The sequence below is a fragment of the Pipra filicauda genome, unplaced genomic scaffold (genome assembly GCF_003945595.2).
Source record: "Pipra filicauda isolate LSUMZ 115617 unplaced genomic scaffold, ASM394559v2 scaffold27_size4233163_pilon, whole genome shotgun sequence".
Lineage (NCBI taxonomy): Eukaryota > Metazoa > Chordata > Aves > Passeriformes > Pipridae > Pipra > Pipra filicauda.
Window position 1 is genome coordinate 1230658 of NW_024104398.1, and position 22533 is coordinate 1253190.

Genomic DNA, 22533 nt, shown 5'->3' on the forward strand with positions numbered 1-22533 from the left:
TCACTACTCTAGGCTTCTCTGTGTCATTTAACAGTGTTGCTGTCATCTTTACGTCTTCTCGAAGATCGGGCAATTGCAAAGTTTACGCACTAAGCTAAAAGGAGAGAAGCGAGACATGGCGGGCGCGTCAAGCCCCGCCCCTCCCACCGGGGCGGGGGGCGGGGCCGAATGGCCCCGCCCCCCGCCCGGTGGGAGGGGCGGGGCTTGGGGCTGTCAGCGCGGAGTGCGTCTGCGCGCTCCGCCCACCTCCCGGAAAGGCGGCCACGTCTGCCGGAAAAGATGGATCCGAAGGATCCGATCCGCCGGGCTCGGCCCGCGGCCCCGCCGTGACTGACGCTGCCCCGCCGCCCCTCACGGCTCCGCTCGGGCCCCCGCGCTGGGAGGAGGTGAGGCAGGGCTGTGCCGAGGCCGCTCTTGAGGGGGGGAGGCCCGGGGGCAAGCGCGGCTGAAGGAGAGGGGCGTGGGAGGGGAAGCGGCCCCTCCGGAATTCAGTCCTGGGGTGAAGGGGCTCTTCCAGGGGACTGGGATATGGTGGTGTCGCAGGCCCGCTCAGCTGCCCGCCGTGGCGGGGTCGCGGGAGGGGATGCGCAGTTTGTAGGGGTGGAGCCCCTCTGTCTGAGCCAGGTTGGGAGTCTGCCGGCCAAACATGTAAGGCTTGGTTGTTTTTTGTTAGTGTGATAATATTCCATAGCGGGTGCTGATGCTCAAAACAGGTGCAGTGGTCTGATTTTTTTGTTTTTAAAGCTTTGGTTTAAAAACCTTGCTTTTGTCTGTTTTTTCTCAGACATCAGTTACCATATTTCCATCAGTTGCCATAATAGCAAGATAACTAAACGAGTAGGAGTAAGGCTTTAAAATAACTACAGCACTAATAGATTAACACAACAGTTGTTTAGGTAACCCACACATCTTGTCTTAGCAACACTAGTCTGATTTGTAATCATTCTATGTCTTTTGCAGCATATGGTCCCAAAGTTTTAATTGTACAGACTTTATCAACAGACACCCATCATGTCCTGGCTTGTTGATCTCGCTGGAAAGGCGGAGGATCTACTCAACAGAGTTGATCAAGGAGCTGCATCAGCTCTGAGCAAAAAAGACACATCAAGCAGTGCAGTTTATGATAATAAGAATTTGAACTCTGCCAATGAATATTCTGAAGTGCACCAGCATACTGGAGAACTGAAATATCAGACATCATCCAAAGCAGCCTACATCTCATCAGCAGCTGATAACATTAAACATCAGAAGGCCACAATCCTGGCAGGAACAGCAAATGTTAAACCAGCACGTAGGACGTCCTCAGAGGCTGCTTCTCCGGTAGAAAGTGTTTCCACACCCAGAGCTGCCTCGCATTTTGTGAGAAGAAAAAAGTCAGAACCTGACGATGAGTTGCTATTTGATTTTCTCAACAGTTCAGAGAAAGAGCCTAATGGAAGGATGGACTCTAAAAAAGAGAAGAGCAAGGCACCTGTTCTTCAAAATCACTCTCGGACTTCAAGCATTAGTTCTGTATCTACCAGTACACAGAGTGCAAAAACTAATGAAGATAATTCCATCAGGAGCCAAGGCAATGGTAGTTAAATAGTCTTGAACCTAGAGATATTTAAAACCCAAGTATGTCTAGGGTAAGGCTAGGTAATGGATTTACTGTCACTTCATGAAACATTTAATGGTAGTGGTATGTCAAATGTGTGGGATACAGCAGGGCCTTTCGCATTTTCTCATCACTAGGATAATGTTAGAAACCATGCTAATTTCACAAAGTGCATAATTAATGCCTAAATCTTTTGTGTTTTGGATCTACCTCGTTGCTACTGCTCCCGTTGACCTCCCTGTGCTGTGACCTGAGCTGGCATCAGCTCCCATATGTTCCCACATAGAAGCACAGGTGCTGCTGCATTGGTTTGGTCACTCAAGGGTCCTGAACAGCTGTTGCTACATAGGAGAGTGAGTGACTTTGACCATGGCTAGATGGTGTTGGCTGCTGCCCAGTGCACCACGTGGGATGGTGTGAGGGTGAGCTGACAAACTTCCTGGTCCTGCAGAGTGGAAAGTTGGATGTGCGTAGGCTGTTGTAGAGCTGCAGGTATGAGAGAGCTAAATAGGTAAAGCCTTTGGATTGCCAGAAGTAGTTCATTACTGCAGTCTAAATCCAGAGGCCTGAAAGAGCCTCCAGGCCAGGTGGTCAAAAGATGGGGCTATTCCCAAATCAACAACACAAAGGAGAGTGTGGCTGGGAAGTGTCAGGAACTTGCATTCTCTATCAGACTGTCCGTTCTATACTTAGTCCTTCTGCTGCTGTGCTGCTTTGTTGTTGTTTATTCTAGAAAATTGAAGGAAGTGGTTATTTCTTAATAATGTAGTTAGAATACTTCATTATTTATTCAGTAATTTGAGCGTGTAAACCATTGTAAATGTCAGTTTTTTACTTACTACATTAAGCATGCTGAAAAGTTTTAGACGTAAAAAGGGATCACTTCCAAAGATGTGAATATTTTTGTATTTCTGGGTCTGTAACTTTTCAGTAAGGTTTACTGCTAATAATAAATAATTCAGATATATTAGACCTGGCTATATGGCCTTGCTGATTGGTGCTTAAGAAATATATTTATTTTGCTCAGCATGGCCTATTGACTTCTGAGGATTTTTTAGTTTGCATTGTGGAGCTGCTAAATAAGAAAGTCACAGTTACAACATAGGGTTTGAGCATGCTGGTTTCGAAGTTGATTGTACAGATATCTGTGCCATTTAATTATTGAGTATAAAATCTGTTAATAGACAAAACCAACTAGCATTATACTTTGTATGTTGCCACGGTTATAATCTAATCTGTGCTATAAATGGCTAATTTGTTTCTTCATTAATCTGTTGAGTTTTCCAGACAAAGAAATGAGGATAAATTGTCTCATAATTTGGAAACTGTGTAAATAAATCAAAGGGAAGATAATGGCACTTCTTAGAATTGTTCAAATAGGAAAGGGGGTTGAGAAAATGTGGAAAAAATCTTCCTGTCACTGCTGCTACTTGTGGGTGTGGTGGTATTCAGAATTCATGGCATGCCCCATTTCCCTGGGCTTGGGGTTATAGGGGCTGTTGCAGTGGTAACAAGGAAGGTAAGGCAGCTTGATTGGCAATCACAAGGTGAAGTAAATAATGTTTTGGCAACTAAACTGCAGCCTTGATTGACATTAGTTCCAGTCTGTCCGCCTGGATTTTCAGCAGTTACTCCCTTGAGAGTAACTAAATTCAGAAGTAATATTTTTGGATTGCCTGCTGTTTGTTCATTGTGTGCTGTGTCATTTTGTCTTAAAACTGATGCAAAGCTTCCAAATATCTGCATGCTGGAATCAAGGCTCTTGCAGTGGATGTTTAACTTTCACAGCGTTAATCAAGGACACTCAGTGTGTTTGTGCATGACGGGGAAAAGGCTGATGGTTCCTCCTTCCATGCAAGGGACTGTAATTCAGAATACTGCCAGGATTTCCCTTATTGTTCTCTTCTAAAATAAAATTTATATCCTGAGAATCTGAATGGAAAACCAGAATGGGCTTGTACTAAAAATTCCCCTAGTTAGTTGCTATGAGTATTTAATATTTTCTGTTACTCTTCAGATCCTGAGGACGTTTCTGAGTAGCAAAGGTATAAAAAGAGTGTTAATGTTTTGAAATCCTAAATTTGCCATTAATGTAATAAGAAGTTTTATAACTTCCATGTCTTGTCTTGCAGGATTAACAAAAACACTGCATGGCACATATGTAATAGTCCTGCTTCGTGCAAGTCCCTTGTGAGAAGCAGCTCCACGTTCCATTTCAATATAAACTATTTTGATTATTATTATTTAACCATTGATGCAGAATATGGAGTTACTGTTTATATAAAGGCCATTTACAAATACGTATATTAGTTCTAACTGGCATCTCTCCGTTCAGAAACTCCAGACAGTTCAGACTCTGGACTGGGAGCACAAGGGAACGGCGTGAAGGATTCTTCACTAAGTGCAGTAACTAATCCTGGCCTTTCCTCTAATGATGATTTGAAATCACACGAGCTCTCCAATCTGCGCCTGGAGAACCAGCTGCTGCGAAATGAAGTGCAATCTTTAAATCAGGAAATGGCTTCATTAATACAGAGGTCCAAAGAAACACAAGAAGGTACTTCAACTGTAACATTAGTAAAACACCATTGGACTAGAAAATAATGCTCTTTTTTTGTTATTTGTATTTATAATAGAATCTCACTAGTTACATTTGCATGTATGACCTACCAAGTAAAATGATTCTTGGTTTCAGAATAATGAAATGGTAGAAACTAAAACTTGTTTAACTACAAAGATAAAACAAATGTTGATTAAAATAATGTGTTCAAGTTAGTTATAAAGCTTACGTCATATTAAAGCAGTGGTAGCAAATACCACTATTAAAATACTTTTTCTGCATTTTGGTGGTTATTGCAAAATATTTTAAAATGAATAAATTCTTTTAAATGCTTCAAAATCTGACTACTTTCTGCTGTTTCTGTTGAGTTCTACTTCAACTTGGTCGTACTTAATTTTTTCTTTAAGAAATGAGATATGTGCATCCTGATTGTTTACAAGACCTTGTGATACCTACTTTTATAAACTTCAAAGAAACTTCTTATTTTGTAGAACTGAACAAATCCCGTGAAAAGGTCGAGAAGTGGAATGTTGATCATTCAAAGAGCGACAGGATGGTTAGAGAACTTCAGGCTCGAGTTGATGATCTGACAGAAGCTGTTGGTGCCAAAGATTCACAACTAGCTGTGCTAAAAGTACGGTTGCAAGAAGCTGATCAGCTCTTAAGTACTCGGACAGAAGCTTTGGAAGCACTGCAGAGTGAAAAATCACGGTACTTTGTAATTCTGCAAATAGTAATAAGTTTGAAAATTCAAGGTAGATAATTTAGTCTCTTTAAGAAAAAAATAAGCTAATGGGAAAGGGATTGTAACAAGATTTGAAATAGAGGATTAAAGTTTGCTGTGAGCCTGCTATTATCATAGTTGGCAGTGGGAACAGGGCAAATGAGTATAAAATTGGGGGGGTTGGTAGTTGGTTATTGAAACCAATTTTGTAAAAAGTGTTTGTGTCAGAGGCTGGAACTGGAAGGTCTCAAGAAGTATTTCTTTTTCTTGAAAAATACACTTGCTTGTCCACAAACATGAAGACTTTTCTGACTTATCTCAGTGCTGGGATATGAATCAGCAATTGTATACTCCAGAATATAGGTCAGGGAGGTGTGTGAGTCATTAACTCCAGGCCTCACACCTGTAGTCAGCCAGATGCAGTAATTTACTGGGTAAATTTTCAAAGCTGGCCTGGAAACCAGGAAGTTATATTTCTACCTGAAAAATCACACTAGCTTTCTTGTTTTTAAATTAATATTGTTGCTCTTTCAGGATCATCCAAGACCACAGTGAAGGTAGCAGTTTACAAAATCAAGCCCTTCAAACTCTTCAGGAGAGGCTGCGTGACGCAGACTCCGCACTCAAGCGAGAACAAGAAAGTTACAAACAAATGCAGGTTAGACATGAAGAGTAAGGAAGACTTTTAAGACTCTACTTTTGAGATCAGATCTGTGGGGTTCCAAGTGCTCTCTCCTCCCTTTGACTTCAGTTCCTGTTCAGGGTACTAATTGCTTGAAAGGATGTGCTGTCTGCTGCACTAAGTATCCTTGTGATGCTGATCTACCTATGTAACTTTGCAAGCTTCATGCGTAAAAGTTTTTGAAGATTCATGCTGACAATTTTTACTGGTTTTTTTCATGTTCCTAATGTTAATAGATGTTTTAAAATTAAATCAGTAATCAGTTTATTTTTTTAATGCTATGTTGTTATGGAACTTATTGTTACATAATTTTACTGCGTAAAGATGTGAATACATCGTTGCTAGAGACTATTTTCCACACTTAACTTGGCCTTTGTTATATGTAATAGCATCTTTGAAAATATTTATCAGTGTTTGTTTTGGTGTTTTTTAAAGTACTTCAAAATGTGTCAGGCAACATTTAATATTTTTTGAGGAGAAAACTTGTTTTTTGTTTGCTAAACAAATGTGAATAATAGGAAAATTGTTATTCCCTCACTATTTCTGGTGAGGGAAAGAAATGCATATTTCTACTGACATCATTTACTACTTGCTTAAGCAAACAGAATTTCTTTTGACATAATACTAATGCATCTTTGAATTGGAGGTGGTAGATATGAAGTGGTGTGCCCTGTGTAGTTGCTTTTAAACTTTCTTTTTTCCTTTCTAGGTTAAAGTTGAGACTGTGTTTAAACACAAAGTATTGTTTCTTTATTGCTAATAGAATGAGTTTGCTGCTCGTCTAAGTAAAGTGGAAGCAGAACGTCAGAACTTGGCAGAAGGGATAACTGTAGCAGAGAGAAAGTATTTAGATGAAAAGAGAAGAGCTGATGAGCTTCAGCAGCAAGTCAAAGTAACTAAAAGCCAATTAGAATCTACAAAACAGGAACTGACAGACTATAAACAGAAAGCTACTCGCATTCTCCAAGTAAGCATTTTTGTGAAGTACAGTTTCATTTGCATGCTTTAACTTTTTTAAGGTGTTATGCTTCAAATAATCTAATTTGTGGGGATTTTTTATGTGACCTGTAATGTGTTTTGGGGTATATCTATAATGATACCTATAAAGAACAGCTAGCAGTCTGCATTTTGTAAATTTAAATTTAAAGATGGAGTTATGGGATTGGAATGGCAGTTCAGATTCTGAACTGAAGAAAAGTGCAAGTGAACTGTTGCACTTATTGTGCAACATCTGTCAGTGTGTTCTGCATCCAAGAGTCCAATGTTAGGCAGATAGTTAAATAGATTAAACTTAAAATTCGTTTCATCCCTGATATTCCTGATTCAAGAACATTGCTCTGTCCTGCTTGAGGCTGAAGCCTAACATAGTGTGGATACCTACACGTAACCAGAGAAAATACTTTTCTGTGTCCTGAAAGTTGTGTGTGATCAACATTATATAATGAATGGCAAAATCAGGTGTTTTGTGCAGAGTTCTGTACTACTTAAATTGTCAAAGATAGCAAGTCCAAACATGAACGGTTTGAGTCTTGTTTTTAAATGTTAGCAAGATGTTGAAGATGGAGATCTCTGTTTAGAATAATTAATTTAGTCTAATGTCCAAGGACAGATTTTAAATCAGTAAATATGGAAAGCCTGAATCACAAGTCCATGTCAAACTAACTCTGAATAAAATGGTTTATCCTCTTTCCTGAGAGAGTTATTGCTGTATTTGATTCTTAGCTGGCTTCTGTTGTCAGGAGAAAGGACAGACTGAAAGGGACTCAGTTCTGTATTTAGTGTCTGTTAGTGTATGTCTTCTCTGTTATGGTAGTTGAAGAGCCAAAATTCAACATTCCAGGCACTTTTAAAGAGAAAAGCTGTACTCTTCCTTAGAGGACACGTGCTTTCAGTAAATCTAGTCTCATGGTGTACAGGGAACCAGAAAATTATCAGTAGGGAAAGATTTTCATTTTCAAATGTGTAATGTGTATTAACTTGGCTAAAAGAACAGATAAAGCAGTTTTTTACTGTATGTCTACATTAGAATTTTAGACCAAAGTAATTTTGGCATATTCTAGTTGAATACTTTTTAAATCCTGCTATAAATAATATACTGATTTATTATTTCAGTCTAAAGAAAAGTTGATAAACAGCTTAAAAGAAGGCTCTGGTATTGAAGGCCTGGACAGCACTACAGCAAGCACAATGGAACTGGAAGAACTGAGACATGAGCGAGACACTCAGAGAGAAGAAATACAAAAGCTACTGGGGCAAATACAGCAGATGAGAACAGAGCTGCAGGTAGCTATGCTTATGTACACGTGTATTTGTACTTAGCTATGACAAAGGACTGTTTTCTTTTATGCCGTGGGTCTGTTGTTTCTAGTATTTATTGCCTTACTTCTTTCTTCCCTCAATACTTTTGAGAGAAGCATTTCTTTCCAAACAAGCATGGCAGTTTCTGTACCTGTATCCTTTTCTGCAAGGGCTACTAATCCTTGAAGCAACGTAATCCAAGTCATCTGCTGGCATAACAGGCTCAACCCAGCAGCTGCACGAAAGCCTACTTTGCACAGTTTTAGCCTGTAGACAGTAGGAAGGAAGAAGTGGAGGATTTTCATGTTCACAGAATGCATTTATTTTATTACTGTATTAGTAAAAATATTCTGTATAAAATGAAAAATGTCATTTATCCAATACACCCTCAACCTTCCATTTCCTCTGAAGCAATATTGCATATACTACTTTTTTTTCTTTTCCCATTACCTATGACACATTGCAGAAATGTTTGAGTGTTAGCAGAATGGTTACATTTCTGTTCATTTCAGGATATGGAGACGCAGCAGGTAAGTGAAGCTGAGTCAGTGAGAGAGCAGCTTCAAGACCTACAAGAGCAGATATCAGCACATAAAATGGCCAAGCAAGAGGCAGAAGCTGAACTAGAACGGCAAAAACAGGCAAGGAATTCTTGAAAGCTTATTGATCTTATTTTAGGCCCCGTGTGGTGTCATCAGCAAAGCATTTGGCTTAATAAGAGAGTAGCTTATACAGTGTTTGGGTTATTTTTTTTTAGTATTCCAGAGAAATCCCCAAAAGCTTGGTGAATGTCACTGGGCCAAAGAAAGCACAACCAGGACTAAGCAATGGTCAGGGCCTTCTGAATACTCCTGATGAACAGAGATCTCACTGATGTATTAAAGATTAAACAGGACCCTAGGAAGTGCGCAGAATTGGTCAGGATCTTAAATTTTATTCAGCAGGGAATAAGTCAAACAACAGGGATATAGTAACACTTGCAACATTATTTATATCAAGTAACTAAATACTGGAAGTGGTTACTGTGGAACTTCCCATGCTCAATTAATACATAAGTTTTAACTCATAAAACAATGTCATTGTCGTGGAAGTTTATAGATTTTTTTTTTTTTAATCCACATGAATCTAATCTGAATCTAGATGTTGTTACTTCCAAACTACTCTATTATTACACAATTTGCTGATAAAATTATGTTAATGAATTTCTTCAGATTTTGTCATCTTTTTGAGTAAACTCAGCCTTGATTTAACCAGTTTTGTGCAAAAAGAGGGCAGAAAAAAGACAAACTCATCTTTCTTGTGAACAACTTATTGTTCAATAAGAATTGAACAAATACTTTGCACCTTGTTAAAAAATTTCTTTGTAAGGAAAAGCTCATATAAAGAGAATTAATAATGAGGAAAGCAGGAGTACACTGTATCTACTGGGAACAATTTATCTAACAGGATTATCTGTTCTTCCAGAAATTACATTTTAATGAGATGCTTGCAGCTTGAACTAATTAAAAGGCAGAAGTCGAGGTCTGCTTTTGATGGGTAGCTAATGTTTATTAGGTCAAAGCAGATGGTAGATGGTATTTTGTTACTCCTACCCTTCTGAGAAATGTGCTTTAAGTCAATACTACCTAGAGAAAGAGTGAGGTGAATTAGAAAAACCTTATCAGTTATTCCAGAAACTGAAGTATTCCTTTTGATGACACACCTTTACATGTGCTTTTAATGTAATTGTTTGTGTTGATACTTAATGCAATTATGGTCAGTGCTGGCTGGGAGTTCCTTTAACTATTACCAAAAGGTTTCTGAAACTGAAGGTGGAAAATAAGGAGAGGTGTTATTTTTTGTATGCCTGCTGATTCAAAGGGAGAATAGATTATCTGTTTTCTGTAGCAACTGACAGCTGAAGTTATAGTGATTTGAAGACTGTCTTAATTTAAAAGATAAGCATGACAGGTCTTTAAGTGGGAGCTAAAATAGCCACTAAATCATGGAAGTAACAAAACTTATGGTTAGATTTCTCTTCAGTAATTTGTTTCTTACTAATATTCCTTCCCCTTTCACAAAATGGCCTGAGGTTGTGTCAGGGGAGGTTTAGGTTGGATATTAGAAAAAGATTCTTCACCCAGAGGGTGGCTGGGCTCTGGAACAGGCTCCCCAGGGAAGTGGTCACAGCACCAAGACTGACAGAGTTCAAGAAGTGTTTGAACAATACTCTCAAGTATGTGGTGTGACTCTTGAGGATGGTCCTGTGCAGGGCCAGGAGTTGGACTTGGTGATTCTTGTGGGTCCCTTCCAACTTTGCACATTCTGTGATCTGCTATGTTAATTTATCCTACACCTTAAAGGAAGATGTGTGTCATACAGAATTATAGATAGATATGCCAAGGGTTTTTAAATACTTTTGAAAAATGGTATTTTGAATTAATGAGTTTATTTTAGGAATACAGACTCCCCACAAAGTATTTCGTAATTGTTGCATTATTGACATAGTTTCAAGATAGCAACATAATAAATGGTGAAAGTGTAATGAAGATAAACTGTAGTCCCAATGAAATTGTGTGACTCTTAGTAAGCTACTCTGGATTAATATTTATATTAGGTCAGTCTCCACAAAAGAATTTAATTGGTCTTGTAGGTTGTGTCTTCATACTCAGCTTTGTCTTTCCCCCTACCCCCCCCATTCTAGTCAGACACTTAACTAAGATTAAATTTCAGTTTGTATTTGATTACAGCATATTGCTTCCTTGTGTTCCACTGTGAAACTCTAGATAAGAGATTGTCACTCAACATAGTTATATGTATAAAATCTTTTACTTGTAATTGTGGTGAATTTTATAGGAACTCCATTATACCGAAGAAGAACTGTATCGAACAAAGAATACTTTGCAAAGCAGGATAAAAGACAGAGAGGAAGAAATTCAGAAGCTCAGAAATCAGGTGTGTAGAGAAAATAATTTTATAACCTTCAGTTATAAAAACAGTGATGGGAACTATTAATATGACTAAACTGTCCTGAAAAATCCCATAAAGGTTCTACTTGGGAATTACAGTGTGTTTGTTTCCAATACAGACTAGAAGGGAACCACGTAGAGTAAATAGCCTAATTTATAGTTGTATGTGCTTTTATATTTGGGGGTGGTAATTAACCTCTGTCCCAACTAGACCTGATGGGTGATGTTGGATCAACATTCTTCTTTATGAAAACTAAAAGAACTCATTGGAGTTTGATTAGGTCATTACGATTTCATCTAAGATCATTATAACTGGGCATAAGAACCTAAGTTACATCCTACAAACTCAGTGATCCATCTACTGCTCTGTGTTGGACAGTGGCAGTTAGGGGCCAGCATGTTTTGGCCACTTCCTTCCCTCCCTTGTACCTGCTCACCATCAGCAGTTCTACTGGGGACATTAGTGTTGTGAGTCTCTACTAAATCCCACCGGTATGTTGATGGACCTATTTTTCTTAAATCGGTCTAATCCCTTTTGGCACCTTCTGGTACTTGTCAGCCCCCAGTCTCCTTGAGCAGCATGAAGGCATAGGCCTCATTTTGTGCATATCTTAGCATGATAAAAAGTAGTCTGTATGTAGAGAAATTGATAGTCTGGAGTCAGCTATGGTCAGCTGTGCAGTTATAGTGTCAGAGGGTTTGGAAATTGTGTTGCGATAAAGATTTCTTGAGCATGTTGGCAGACTTGTCTGGTAATGCTAACTTCAGGGCTACCTGCACCTGCCATGTTGCAGGCATATAATTTGTATTTTGGATATCTGTCATTCCTAATGATTGTTTTTCATCACTGAAGCTCTATCTGTGTGGTATACGATGCCAATAAGTGACTGAGGTTCAAGACTGTAGGGAATAGATGAGGTATTGCACATATGGCAGATCTGGTGATTCCCCTTTGCTTTAAATATTTTCTGCAAATTGAATGACATGATCCATGTCAAATGCACGATCCATTTGCTGTCCTTGCAGTTTCTATTTGCTAGTACAATCATGTTTCTGCCTCAGTGCTTCGCAATTCTTCTGCAACATATATTCTGCATTTTCACCATTTCATTCAAGTTTTCCTGTAAAATTGGCATCAGATTCTCTGCATCTATACTGAGTTTTTCCTTCCTCACTTGAAAACATTTTATGTATTTGAAGTTGCAAGTGTAGTAGCCAGACTGGATTAGCTTGCTATTGTCATGCCTACCTCTGAGGCATAGCATTGATTTTATGATTAAACTTAGGGTTATACAGAAAAGTTCATATGATTAGAGGTGGATAACAGAGAAATATATTTTTACATAGAGTTTGTTGTGTCATGTAAAATCTTGTTTTAGCAACTGTTGAAATGAAGTTTCCTATTTATTATGCTCATTACTGATAATTTTGATAGCATTATCCTGAAAAAATCCTGCAGTGGAGTAACTTGGTTCTTGAAGGCTTAGATCATTATTGAGTTTTGTAATATGTCAGTTGGTCAGACTTTGAACTTAGGCTGATTTTTTTTTTGTTTTTCTTTGCTTTTTAGCTTACAAACAAGACTCTAAGCAGTAGTAGTCAGACAGAATTAGAAAATCGGCTTCATCAACTGACAGAAACACTAATTCAGAAGCAAACCATGTTAGAGAGCCTGAGCACAGAGAAAAACTCACTTGTGTATCAACTGGAACGGCTTGAGCAACAGCTGAAGGCTATCCAAGGCACTAGTGCTAATGGACCTTCCATTAATATGGCAGGCATTGATGGTGCTGAAGGTAAATAAGGAAATATAATATTTAAAACTCTTGTCTTTTTTGCAGTTCAGGCTTTTATATTTCCTAATGCCTTTCCCTGAATGAGTCTGTAAGGAAAAATAAATGCTGAAAATAGGCTGCTTATGCTAGAGACCTTAGTAACTATAGTCTACAGCAACCAGTATTACAAAAAATAGTTAACTAGAAGCTCCTTTTTGTATCTAAATGACTTTAAGTAAATTTAATAAAGCCAATGTAATCTTTAGTTCTCAGTGCTATGGCATTATTGGAACAATCCTCTCACAGGTGCAAATAAACCCGTCTCTTGGGGCTTAAGCCGAATATCAGAAGCAGGATCTAAGTATTCTCTTGTAAAGAGGGTTTGGGAGCAAGAATGGGATACTTCCTTTTGAGAACTCATCAGAGGTCTGGTTGAAATTAATTTTCTCCTTGCTCTCTGTTTTTCTTGAAAAGCAGTTTAAAATTCAGTGGTTCTGTTGAGGTTGGTTTGTCTGACTTGTATCTCTGGCAGAACCTCAGCAGTTGATTCACGGTGTTGAGATGTTACTTTTCAAAATTTGTCATTTTTTATATATGTTAAGTAATTTTTAAAAGCAAGGGACAGTTACTAAGAGCTGTAAAACGACTGACCAGACATTTTTAATAAAGTTGGTATATAGTAAAAATGTAAATAAAGTAAAAAATTTTTGAGTATACAAGTTAGTGTCAGAAATACTAATCAAAGTTTTACTGTATGAGAAGTAAAAAAATTTGAGAAAGTGTGATAGTATCAAATCCATCATTTTATACACCTAGTAATAGTTACGACTTGGTAGAATTGAATAGCAAGATACCAATCTAGTGAACTTAAAAAAAAAATATTAAGTTGAAGAAACATTGGACTTGATTGTAAGTTTATTGAGAATTCCATTCTCAAAACATGCTTCTCTGCCCCCAGCAAGACGACAGTACAATCAAATTAATCACTATTTTTATATTATTTTTATATGTCTTTGTTATACATTATCAGTTTGTTTTCTTAAGCAACACTTTAGCTAATGGGGTTTTTTTGCTTTTTTCCCTTCAAATAGGTGCTCGTATGCGTAATGTTCCTGTCCTGTTCAGTGACGTGGATACCAGCGTGGCAGGAATGTATGGGAGAGTCCGCAAAGCTGCGAGTAGTATAGACCAGTTCAGGTAAGAGTGTCCTGAGGGAGTGCGTGTTGTAGTTGCTGTGATCCTTTCACAGTTTTCAGGTGACACGCTTTCTTTTGTATTGCTCTTATGAAGGTAAAAGTTAAAAATAATGCAGCTAAAGGATAGTATAAATTACTAAATGTTAACCTACTTCACTTGAGCTTTTCTGTGACGTTAATATTCTTGGGCTTTTGCAAAATTATAGTCAATTATTTAAATAACGCTCCAGTAGATAACAAGAGGATCACTAGACTATGGACAAAACCATCTAACCTTTTTCATTACCATCTTCTATGTTTTTTACTTATAGTTGTGTCCGTGATAAACACTGTAAGAGTGTATTAGAGGGGGAGTATCATCTGTACTCTTTTAGTCCTGTTTAGGCATCCGGATGAAGACAAGACTCTGGTTTCTGACCCAGTGTAGCTGTTTACCTTGAAAGATAATCTATTTGAGGAATTAGTAAATGAAAGTCATTCTGGATCCAGTGAAAGACTTGCTTTTATCCTTTTTCTGAGCAGTTAGGTTAATTGTCAGTATTCAGAGCAAAGGTCTGCTACAAAACTTGAACCAAATACCAGTAGAAAACAAAATTAGGCAATACTTAATCCTTTGATAGCAAGATACCTCAATAGAAAGTCCTTTGTGCATCCATGGTACTTGAATTTCATTGTGAAGGATATCAGGATTTCCATTATTGGGACCTATTGTATGTAATGTTTCAATTCTGAACTTCATTTGACAGTACTGTATTCCCTTCCATACATGGAACTGACACTGCTGAGCATGAGCAGTGCACACATGTAATGGAGTTACTTTGAAGCACCGTAGCAGTAACCTTGCAAAACCCAAGAGCTTTTCATCTAATGAACTATAAGAATGGTAGTAATGTATTGTGTTTTCCAAAGGAATCCAAGCTTTTAGTTGCTTTGATATATCAGTTTTTTCAAAGGCATCCAAGGTTTCAGTAGCTTAAATTTTTTTGAAAGATTCATGACAGCTCTTCAGGTAATGAAATTTGACAAATATAGAGCATATTTGTGTGTTTTAAAATGCCTGTACACCTCTTGGGTCCTAATTGTTTTTCAAAAACTCGGAGCCTTGCATGTAAGAGAAAAAATTAGGAGAATATATTTTATGGTTTGAATTTTCTAACTCCACTTAATCTTCCGAGTACATGAAGTAAAATTCAAGACATAGCAAAGCTATGTGTGTAACATCTGCTCATGTTTGACTTTGTGACGACTGGGATGAGAGGAACAGGAATTTATTGCTCAGTGTTAACTTGTGCATTTTGTTTTCTCTTGTACCTGTGTAGCATTCGGCTGGGAATCTTCCTAAGGCGGTACCCCATAGCAAGAGTCTTTGTAATCATTTACATGGTGAGTCAGCTTTCTTTAAGGCAAGACTTCTGTAGCCAGTTTAAATGACCAGATTGATGTTCAAAAGGCTATATCATTCACAATTCAGTGTGGGGTTATGTAACAGCTTTTTGGAGTCATGTTGCTTTCCAATTTTCAGTTTTTCCCAGGAATTCTTAGTATAGCAGTCTTAAGGACACTTATGTAACTATCATTTAAAGGACTGTAAAAGCAGATTTCTAGTAGTAAAATACAGAATAATAGTGACCAGTTGCCAAGGTTAACCCACTACACCTGCACGCACCGCATTTAGGAAAACGACATCTGCTTAGAGCTTTTGTAATATTTGACTCTTCGCAGGTTTTTTTTTGGTGGCTAATGGTCACTCTTCTCTAGTAGCTGAAAAAGTAGCAAGAAAAGTTTTTCTTGGCAGACTTAACCAGTGGAAATATAGACCTAAATAGTGGAAAGTTGCTCACCCACAACAGGCAAAATTGTCAGGCTGGCAACTGATAGAAGTGAAATGCCTCCCTTTTCCACTGGAGGGCAGGTGCCTGTCAGCTGCAGAACCTGTGGAAAGTGCAATCTGCCTTACTTGGAAATATTCTTCTGGTTGAGGACATGGAAAAAAAAACACGTTGCTTGAGAAGGCATAATAAGTTGCTGACCGGAGTTTCTGAGAACTGCTGTCACTATTTCGTGATATAAAGGAGACAGACAAAGGAACAAAGGAAACTACAATTTCCCCCTGCAATTGCGTCTTCTACCCTCCTTTTAAGTGCTGGAAGGAACAGGCTGATTAATTCCTAACCTCTCTTTCATCACTTAAACTTATAAATATATAAATAAAATGCTTTGTACCAAAACAGTGGAGACTTTTGCTGCCTAAGCTGCAATCTGAAGGGAAGCTCGATGGCTGTATATTGGGAAGTCAGTGGCAGTTACACTTTTTTCAGTTCAAACCTTGACTATGACTACTGTAACTTGAATTTTTTTAAAATTTTTTTTTTAAAGCAAGTGTGGCTTATGTATTTCTTGTTGCACTTCAAGCAGCTTCTTCAATTCTAATTGGATAGTTTCATCCAAATTTGAATGAGAACATTCACATAGAGTTCATAAAAATGCCTCAAGTCAGTGTCTGTGGTAAGGAGAAGGATAGGAGAACTCAGCTGTCTTACACAGTCTGATGTCAGCCAGTTGGCACAGGAATAGTGGCTTACCAGTCACTCAAGGCAGATCACATAATGTGCTGGCTGGGGACTGGATATTGGAGAGAACATCTGGAGTCACTGGGGTGTGGAGGAAAAGAGAAACCAGAGGACACAAATTGGTAGGAAAACAGGCTGCTTTATTTTTGCTGCTTGTTTAAAGTCCTTAGCTTTCTGCAAGTGGCTTCATCAGAATCTGACTCAGCATTTCATTGTTCAAATGCAAAGTTTTTTAGGAGTAGCTGATTATTGGGAAAAATATTTTAATCAAAATATTTCGACAAAACAAGTTTTATTAGCTGTCACTGAGAGCTCTCATATTTACTGCTGCTGTGAGTGAGGATTGTCAGTGTTAACTTTATTTCTTTTCTTTTCTCAGGCATTGCTTCATCTCTGGGTTATGATTGTTCTCCTTACCTACACCCCAGAAATGCATCATGACAGTCCCAGTGGCAGGTAGACTGAGACAGGACCATATGCTGTGCTAATGTGATTTGGACTGGCAATGTCTTTAGAATAATCAGTCCTGAAATATCAGCAAACCCTTTCTTATGGGGTTTAGGAAGGAAGAAAACCATCATGCCTGATTTATCTCTACTTTTCAAATTCATATATAATACTGTGTAGCTTTTTCAGCTTACCTAAAAGAGCATAACTTTCCTGGAGAAATAAAGCTGTTAAGTTAAGCTATGGTTAGCCTTTATATTTTATGTAGACCTTCTGGTGGTTAGAGTGAAAGATAAGACTTGCTCCTACAAAGAAATGCAAGGATTTCTGAAATTACGGATATATATGGTACAAATTATTTCAGGTCATACTGGATATGGGCTATGGTCAGGTAATAAACTGTACTTAGCAATTCAAATAAACTTCTTTCTGGTTTCTTTCAGTCTGCTTTTGCACTTCTGTTTTTAACTTTGTAAATAACAGGCTTTTCCTTAATATGTTAAACTGGGAAAAGGACAATGGATTGGTGCAATATATTTTTGTAAATAAGTTTAAGAATAAAATATTATGCATTCTTAGCTTTGTACTTCTAGTACAATAGATATATCTTTCCTACAACTGAGTAGTGGGGCTGCCTATTTAAAGGGTGGTATTTTAGCTTTATTTAGAGAAAGAGAGAGATGGTTTTGAGAGAGGTTTAAGTGCTTGAGAAGTAATGGTGTTTCTTTTTGCACTTGAAATTTGTATATTTTAACTGCGTTTTCTTATACCTCTTTCATTAGTACATGTCTTAATCAGATCTTATTGAAACATTTATTTTCTAAAGCTTTGGGTACTTAATTAAAACTATTTCTATATGAAATCTATCAAAACATTAAAAATTTCTCATGTCTAAACACTCACCAAATATACTAATAAACAAACCTCATCAAATATTTCTCTTAAAACCCAAAATACCAAACCTACTGTAATAGTTCTGTTGTTGGATTTGTGGCATTCTGTAATTATGAATTATCGATAGACAATCATACAAGGTCACTTTCTTAAGAAATTTCTTGTTTTCTTGTGTGGTGCTCACAGCTGAGTAGTGAAAAGATGTCTACAAGCAATTTGTCACTCTTGCTCTTAGGATATGGCTCGGTTTTCACATGGCTGAACACACTCAGCATTAGATCCTGTCCATGAAGTCTGTCACTCTGCCTCCTCTGGAAATATTACAGTAGACAAATGACTGTATTGCTGTTCTGATTCGGATCTTGCAGAGAAAACTGAAATGTTTTGATGAACTGAGTAATAAAGGAGAGCATTTATTGTAAGTTGTGTCCCTTCCCTCTGTCACATTTGCTTCACTTTGCCTAGTTCCTGTTGTCTGGGTTTTTTTCAATTCTGATGCTGAAGCCACTTTTGAACCCCAGGGAGAGCCGATTGGTATAGAAGGAGATCAGGTAAAGGGCCTTTGCACACTCATTTTCTACAACATGCAGTTTTTTCATCTAAAAGCCTCCGAAACACTAAATCTTGGGATACTCCAGTATATTGTGACTTTAGGGGGGAACATTCTTAGTGGTGTAAACCCCTTACAGCTTTTGTGACAACACACCAACTGCATATCTATTCTTACTTCCTTTCTTCCTCTGTTTTTCTCTTTTTTCTTCCTTTTTTTTTGTGCATGTGGACAACAGCTTTTGGATGCACAGATAATACCTTTTTTTGGTGAAACTCACTGAAGCCCTTAGAGTGTTTCTAGAACCCTTTATCATAGATTAGTCTTCATTTCTTCCAGGTTTTATGGTAGAAATTTCACAGGGGTACGCTACTAGAAGATAACTGCTGACTTTTGCCTATTGAATTAGGCTCTTGTGTTCCAGTTTCTGTTTGGGTTTAGGCAGTGATGTCTTGAAGATGAGAATAATGACTTTGGTACAGGGTGCTTGAGCAGCATCAACCCTGTCCTCTGGGCAGTTCTAAACTGTTTCAGAGCTATATAAGAAATAAAGAACTATTCCTTAAAGGTTTTGTTCAAACACACTGGATTTTTGCCGCCATAATTAATTTTAATGAGCTGCACAATGCACTGCAAGAACATGGAAGGTCATATGATGGAGTCTCTCAGAAGATAAATGCCAAATTTCGAGTTGCAGGGTAAGATACACTCCTGCCTCTGATCAGCAATATTGGGCCCCGATGCCATCTGTATAGATTTGTGAAGTCAGCCACAGCCATGGGTCAAAGGTGACATAAGGATACCATTTTGACAAAGCAGCTCTTCAGGGTGGTGTGTTACTGTCAGGAGATTGCCTTGCTGAGCAGATGGCTTTGGAGTGAACAAGACACTTCTTGTAGCCGCTGCTTAAGTGGTGGGAGAATATTCCAAGCGCCAAGTCTCTTCTTGAGGAACTGTTGGGCTATTGGGCAGTTAAACTGCCCCCCATTCAGAGACCAGAATATAAATTTAGGGGTTTTGAAAGTGTTTTACAGATGCTGAGCCTATCTTTCCATGCTTTCTCCCTTAGCACCAGAAATAAATGGTTGTCATAGCTAACAGAAAATAGGAATCTGTCTCCCAGCTGCTGTATCTCACTGCCTTGAGAGCAGAATGGGCTGTTGCGTGGCTGAAGGAAAGTCCTTTTTAATTTTCTTCCTCCCAGGACTGAAACTGCTCCAGGTATCAAGCGCACAGTTTGACAGAATGAAAATTATGAAAAATGAGGAAGATGGTTGACAGGGAGCACCACATTATTTATGTATATTTGTTTGCTCCCTCCCAATTTGTGCTCCATTTCTGTGCTATGGTCAGAGGGACAGAGTGTATTATGCCACCTTTCTGGAAATGGGTGAGAGGAGCTGTCCCCTCTGGGATGGCCAACAGCAGGCTCAGGGAAAGCGGCTGGCAGGCAGGCTGCAGGTGAGGGTGGGAGCCGCACAGGTGGAGGAGACCGTAGAGGGAGGTAGGGATGGGTAGCAAGAGCGAGGCTGCTCTTTCCCTGATATTTTGCTGCCTAGAAAAAGGCCTGTTTCTTTCAGACCCTGTTCATCTTGGTACATATTCAATTAGGCGGATGTACTTGGAGACAGATTTAGGTTTCTGCGAAAGAGGGCTTTGTGTACATACTCACAAGCCCTCCTGTGGTTTGCCACCTTGGTTTGCTGATATCTGATCTCTGCTTTATTTGCTGTGCTAGGTCAACCATATATATACTAAGACCCTGTATGATAGAAGTGACTTTATTGCTTGATTGCAGATAACAAGGGAGAAATCAGACTTGCACAGTAATTAATTTGCTTGTTTCTCATCTGTATAGATGAGAAACATTGCTTTACCAAAGAGAATGGATTTCTTTGCTGACTGACTGCACTCTGTTTATAAAATTTGACATTAAGATATTCCTAGATATTTAGCCATGAAACTGTAAGAATATTACCAAGAATTCATCAGAATTTAATTTGTTTTCATCTGTGTGTTACCCTCCTTCCCTACAGCTTGAATTTAGAAAGCTGTGACTTGGGAACAGGCAGGCAGATGTCAGCAAACCAGAAATTGTGACAGATGAGTAGCAGATCCCAAAATTATCTGCATTATTCTAGCACGCATCCATGTCCATGCACTCACATAAATAATCCTCTTAGATACACAGTTTCCTTTCAGAAATGCACTCGTGAATTTAATCTTTATTTTACTTGATGTTGGGCTGGTGGCAGAACTGGATCCCACCACTGCATTCCACAAATAGTGGAATGATCTTTCGAGTTCTGCCTACTTAATACTGCTTCCTGCCAATACTGTGCATCGAGGAGTAAGTGCAAGCTGTTGGGAGAAAATATCTGATACTACAGGCAGCTCAAGGAACTGGGGGGATCGTGGACAGTAGAATAGATCTGAGGCATAAGTGAATCAAGGTGGGTGAAAAGCTTGGTCTGGGAACAAAAAGACACTTTTTCAAGGTGGGGGGGAAAAAACAAAAGTCGCTGATTTATGATTAAAAACCTTTGCTAATGATGTGGTTAAAAGTCTGACAGGTCAAATATCATGTAAGAGACTTCTTATGAGAAAGTAAAAGACAATAAAAGAGAAGGAATGACCTTTTTGTGCCATGACTTATGTTTTTCCAACCAAGAATCAGAAACATGGATGGGTGTTTTGTCTGCAGTTGACCTTACCTGTACTGAATTTTAACTCTGTTTGGATAGATGTTGCTTGTGCAGCTTTTTACATTTGCATGTTCAGTTCAAATCAGGCAAACTGTATTTTGACTCCACATTTGTTGAAGAGAAGTTGGAAGAGGACACAGATCAGCAGGAGTTTGAGCTCTGTAGCAGCAAGTGGATGGGCTCCAGATGTTCTACAAAATCAAGCAGCTGTGTTTATTAAAAGTCTGTGATCAAAAATTGCTGTTCTCATTTGCAATAGCTAGGAAAGCTGAAATTAATCAGCTCCAGGAAAACACCTGATATGATATAGGAAAGATCTGGAATTCCTCAGTGAAGTAGGATAGAGTGAATGTTGATTTTTTCACACAGAAAAGAAGTCTCTTTTGGCATTCATAGTGAAGAGAAACATTACCACAGATAACACTTTCTCCAGCCTAGTGCTAATATACTCAGGGTGTTTTCTCAATGGCTTATAAAAAAAATATCACCTTAGCACTAGTGTCTTGCAGCAACCTGGAAGAGACATAATTTTTGTATGCAAATTCAAGCAATAATTAAGTCCTAAATTACTCTATTTAAAAAATAAAGAAGCCTGATGAAAGCATTTGCATTGATATCTTTAGTGCGAAGAAAACACGATTCACAATTAGTGTTTAATTTGTAATTAGAAAACATGTTCTGCTGAATGAGAGATGGGAAATGCCAGTTTTCTGCCCAACCAGGTAACTAGTTGCTTGAGGAGATCCCTGCCCATGAATGTCCCATCTCCACAGTGGCCTTCCAGTTTCCCTCCCGCAGCAGCAAGTCGGGAGGCTGCACAGATAGAGCAGATGAAACAAAGAGCAGGAATTAGTATTTCCCCAGTGGTTCATGTTGATGTTCAAAGCTTCCCTGTACAATAAAGCCAGCTTAGCTTGAATTGCCTATTGGTGTCTGCCAACTGGATATGTGGATTGGGACTTTCCCAAGTGGGGTGTCCTAAAAACATATTTAGGCACCTGAAGGAAGGACTCTGAGTTTTGTTTTGGAAAACCTTGATTCTTCTGGGCCCTGTTGTCTTAGTGAACCATGACTTTGACCTTTACGGGACACTCAGCTGGCCACAAGCTGCTCACATATGGACTTTCACAGCCTTTGCTTCCTAAAAGCAGCACAAGCTTTGCTCTCACAGAGCCACAGCTGTGCCCCCTTCTCTGGAGAGCCGTGCAGGTGGTGACAGGCACCATGATCTGCAGGCATGCAGCCCTGGCCCCAGGGAGGCTGGTTTCCCCAGGCTGCTGCCAGACCCCCAGCAGCCACTCAGGCATCACAAATGCAAGTAACCCCATTTGCAGTCATGAGAGTGGGAACATCTGTCTCATGCCAGACAATAGGATATCAAGGACCAAGACATGCCTGGTTCATCAGTGATGTGTGTGGTCATAAAGCTTTACCTTGATGGGGGTTTCTAACTGTGTGTGGCATTTTTGCAGGACAGCATTAGGAGAAGTTGTCCAACTTGTTCTTCCAAGCTGGACACAGAAGCAGCGTTGCCTGTAGAGGAGATGGGGGTGATGCTAGCTCTTCCACCAGGTCAGACATAGTTGG

General features: G+C 38.9%; 1 protein-coding gene across 2 annotated transcripts; it reads left to right on the forward strand.

The window, feature by feature from the left end:
* Positions 1–279: 279 nt before the first annotated feature.
* Positions 280–18113, forward strand: GOLGA5 (golgin A5). 2 transcript variants are annotated; one of them, XM_027746106.2, is made up of 14 exons: positions 280–386; positions 961–1576; positions 3933–4154; positions 4649–4868; positions 5416–5539; positions 6327–6530; positions 7676–7846; positions 8374–8502; positions 10697–10795; positions 12380–12605; positions 13676–13781; positions 15100–15163; positions 16730–16806; positions 17878–18113. In XM_027746106.2, the coding sequence occupies exons 2-14, from the start codon at positions 1012–1014 to the stop codon at positions 17879–17881; spliced, it is 2211 nt and encodes a 736-aa protein (XP_027601907.1). In that variant the 5' UTR covers positions 280–386; positions 961–1011; the 3' UTR covers positions 17882–18113. The 2 variants fall into 2 exon arrangements, with proteins under 2 accessions (XP_027601907.1, XP_027601905.1); XM_027746104.2 differs by having other exon boundaries at positions 16730–18113.
* The last annotated feature ends 4420 nt before the right edge of the window (positions 18114–22533 follow it).

Excerpts from the sequence above, each read along its gene's own strand:
- GOLGA5 (XM_027746104.2), top strand. The coding sequence starts at position 1,012 with ATGTCCTGGCTTGTTGATCTCGCTGGAAAGGCGGAGGATCTACTCAAC. Across the intron at positions 1,577-3,932 it reads CATCAGGAGCCAAGGCAATG|AAACTCCAGACAGTTCAGAC; the intron begins GTAGTTAAATAG and ends CTCTCCGTTCAG. Across the intron at positions 7,847-8,373 it reads AGATGAGAACAGAGCTGCAG|GATATGGAGACGCAGCAGGT; the intron begins GTAGCTATGCTT and ends TGTTCATTTCAG.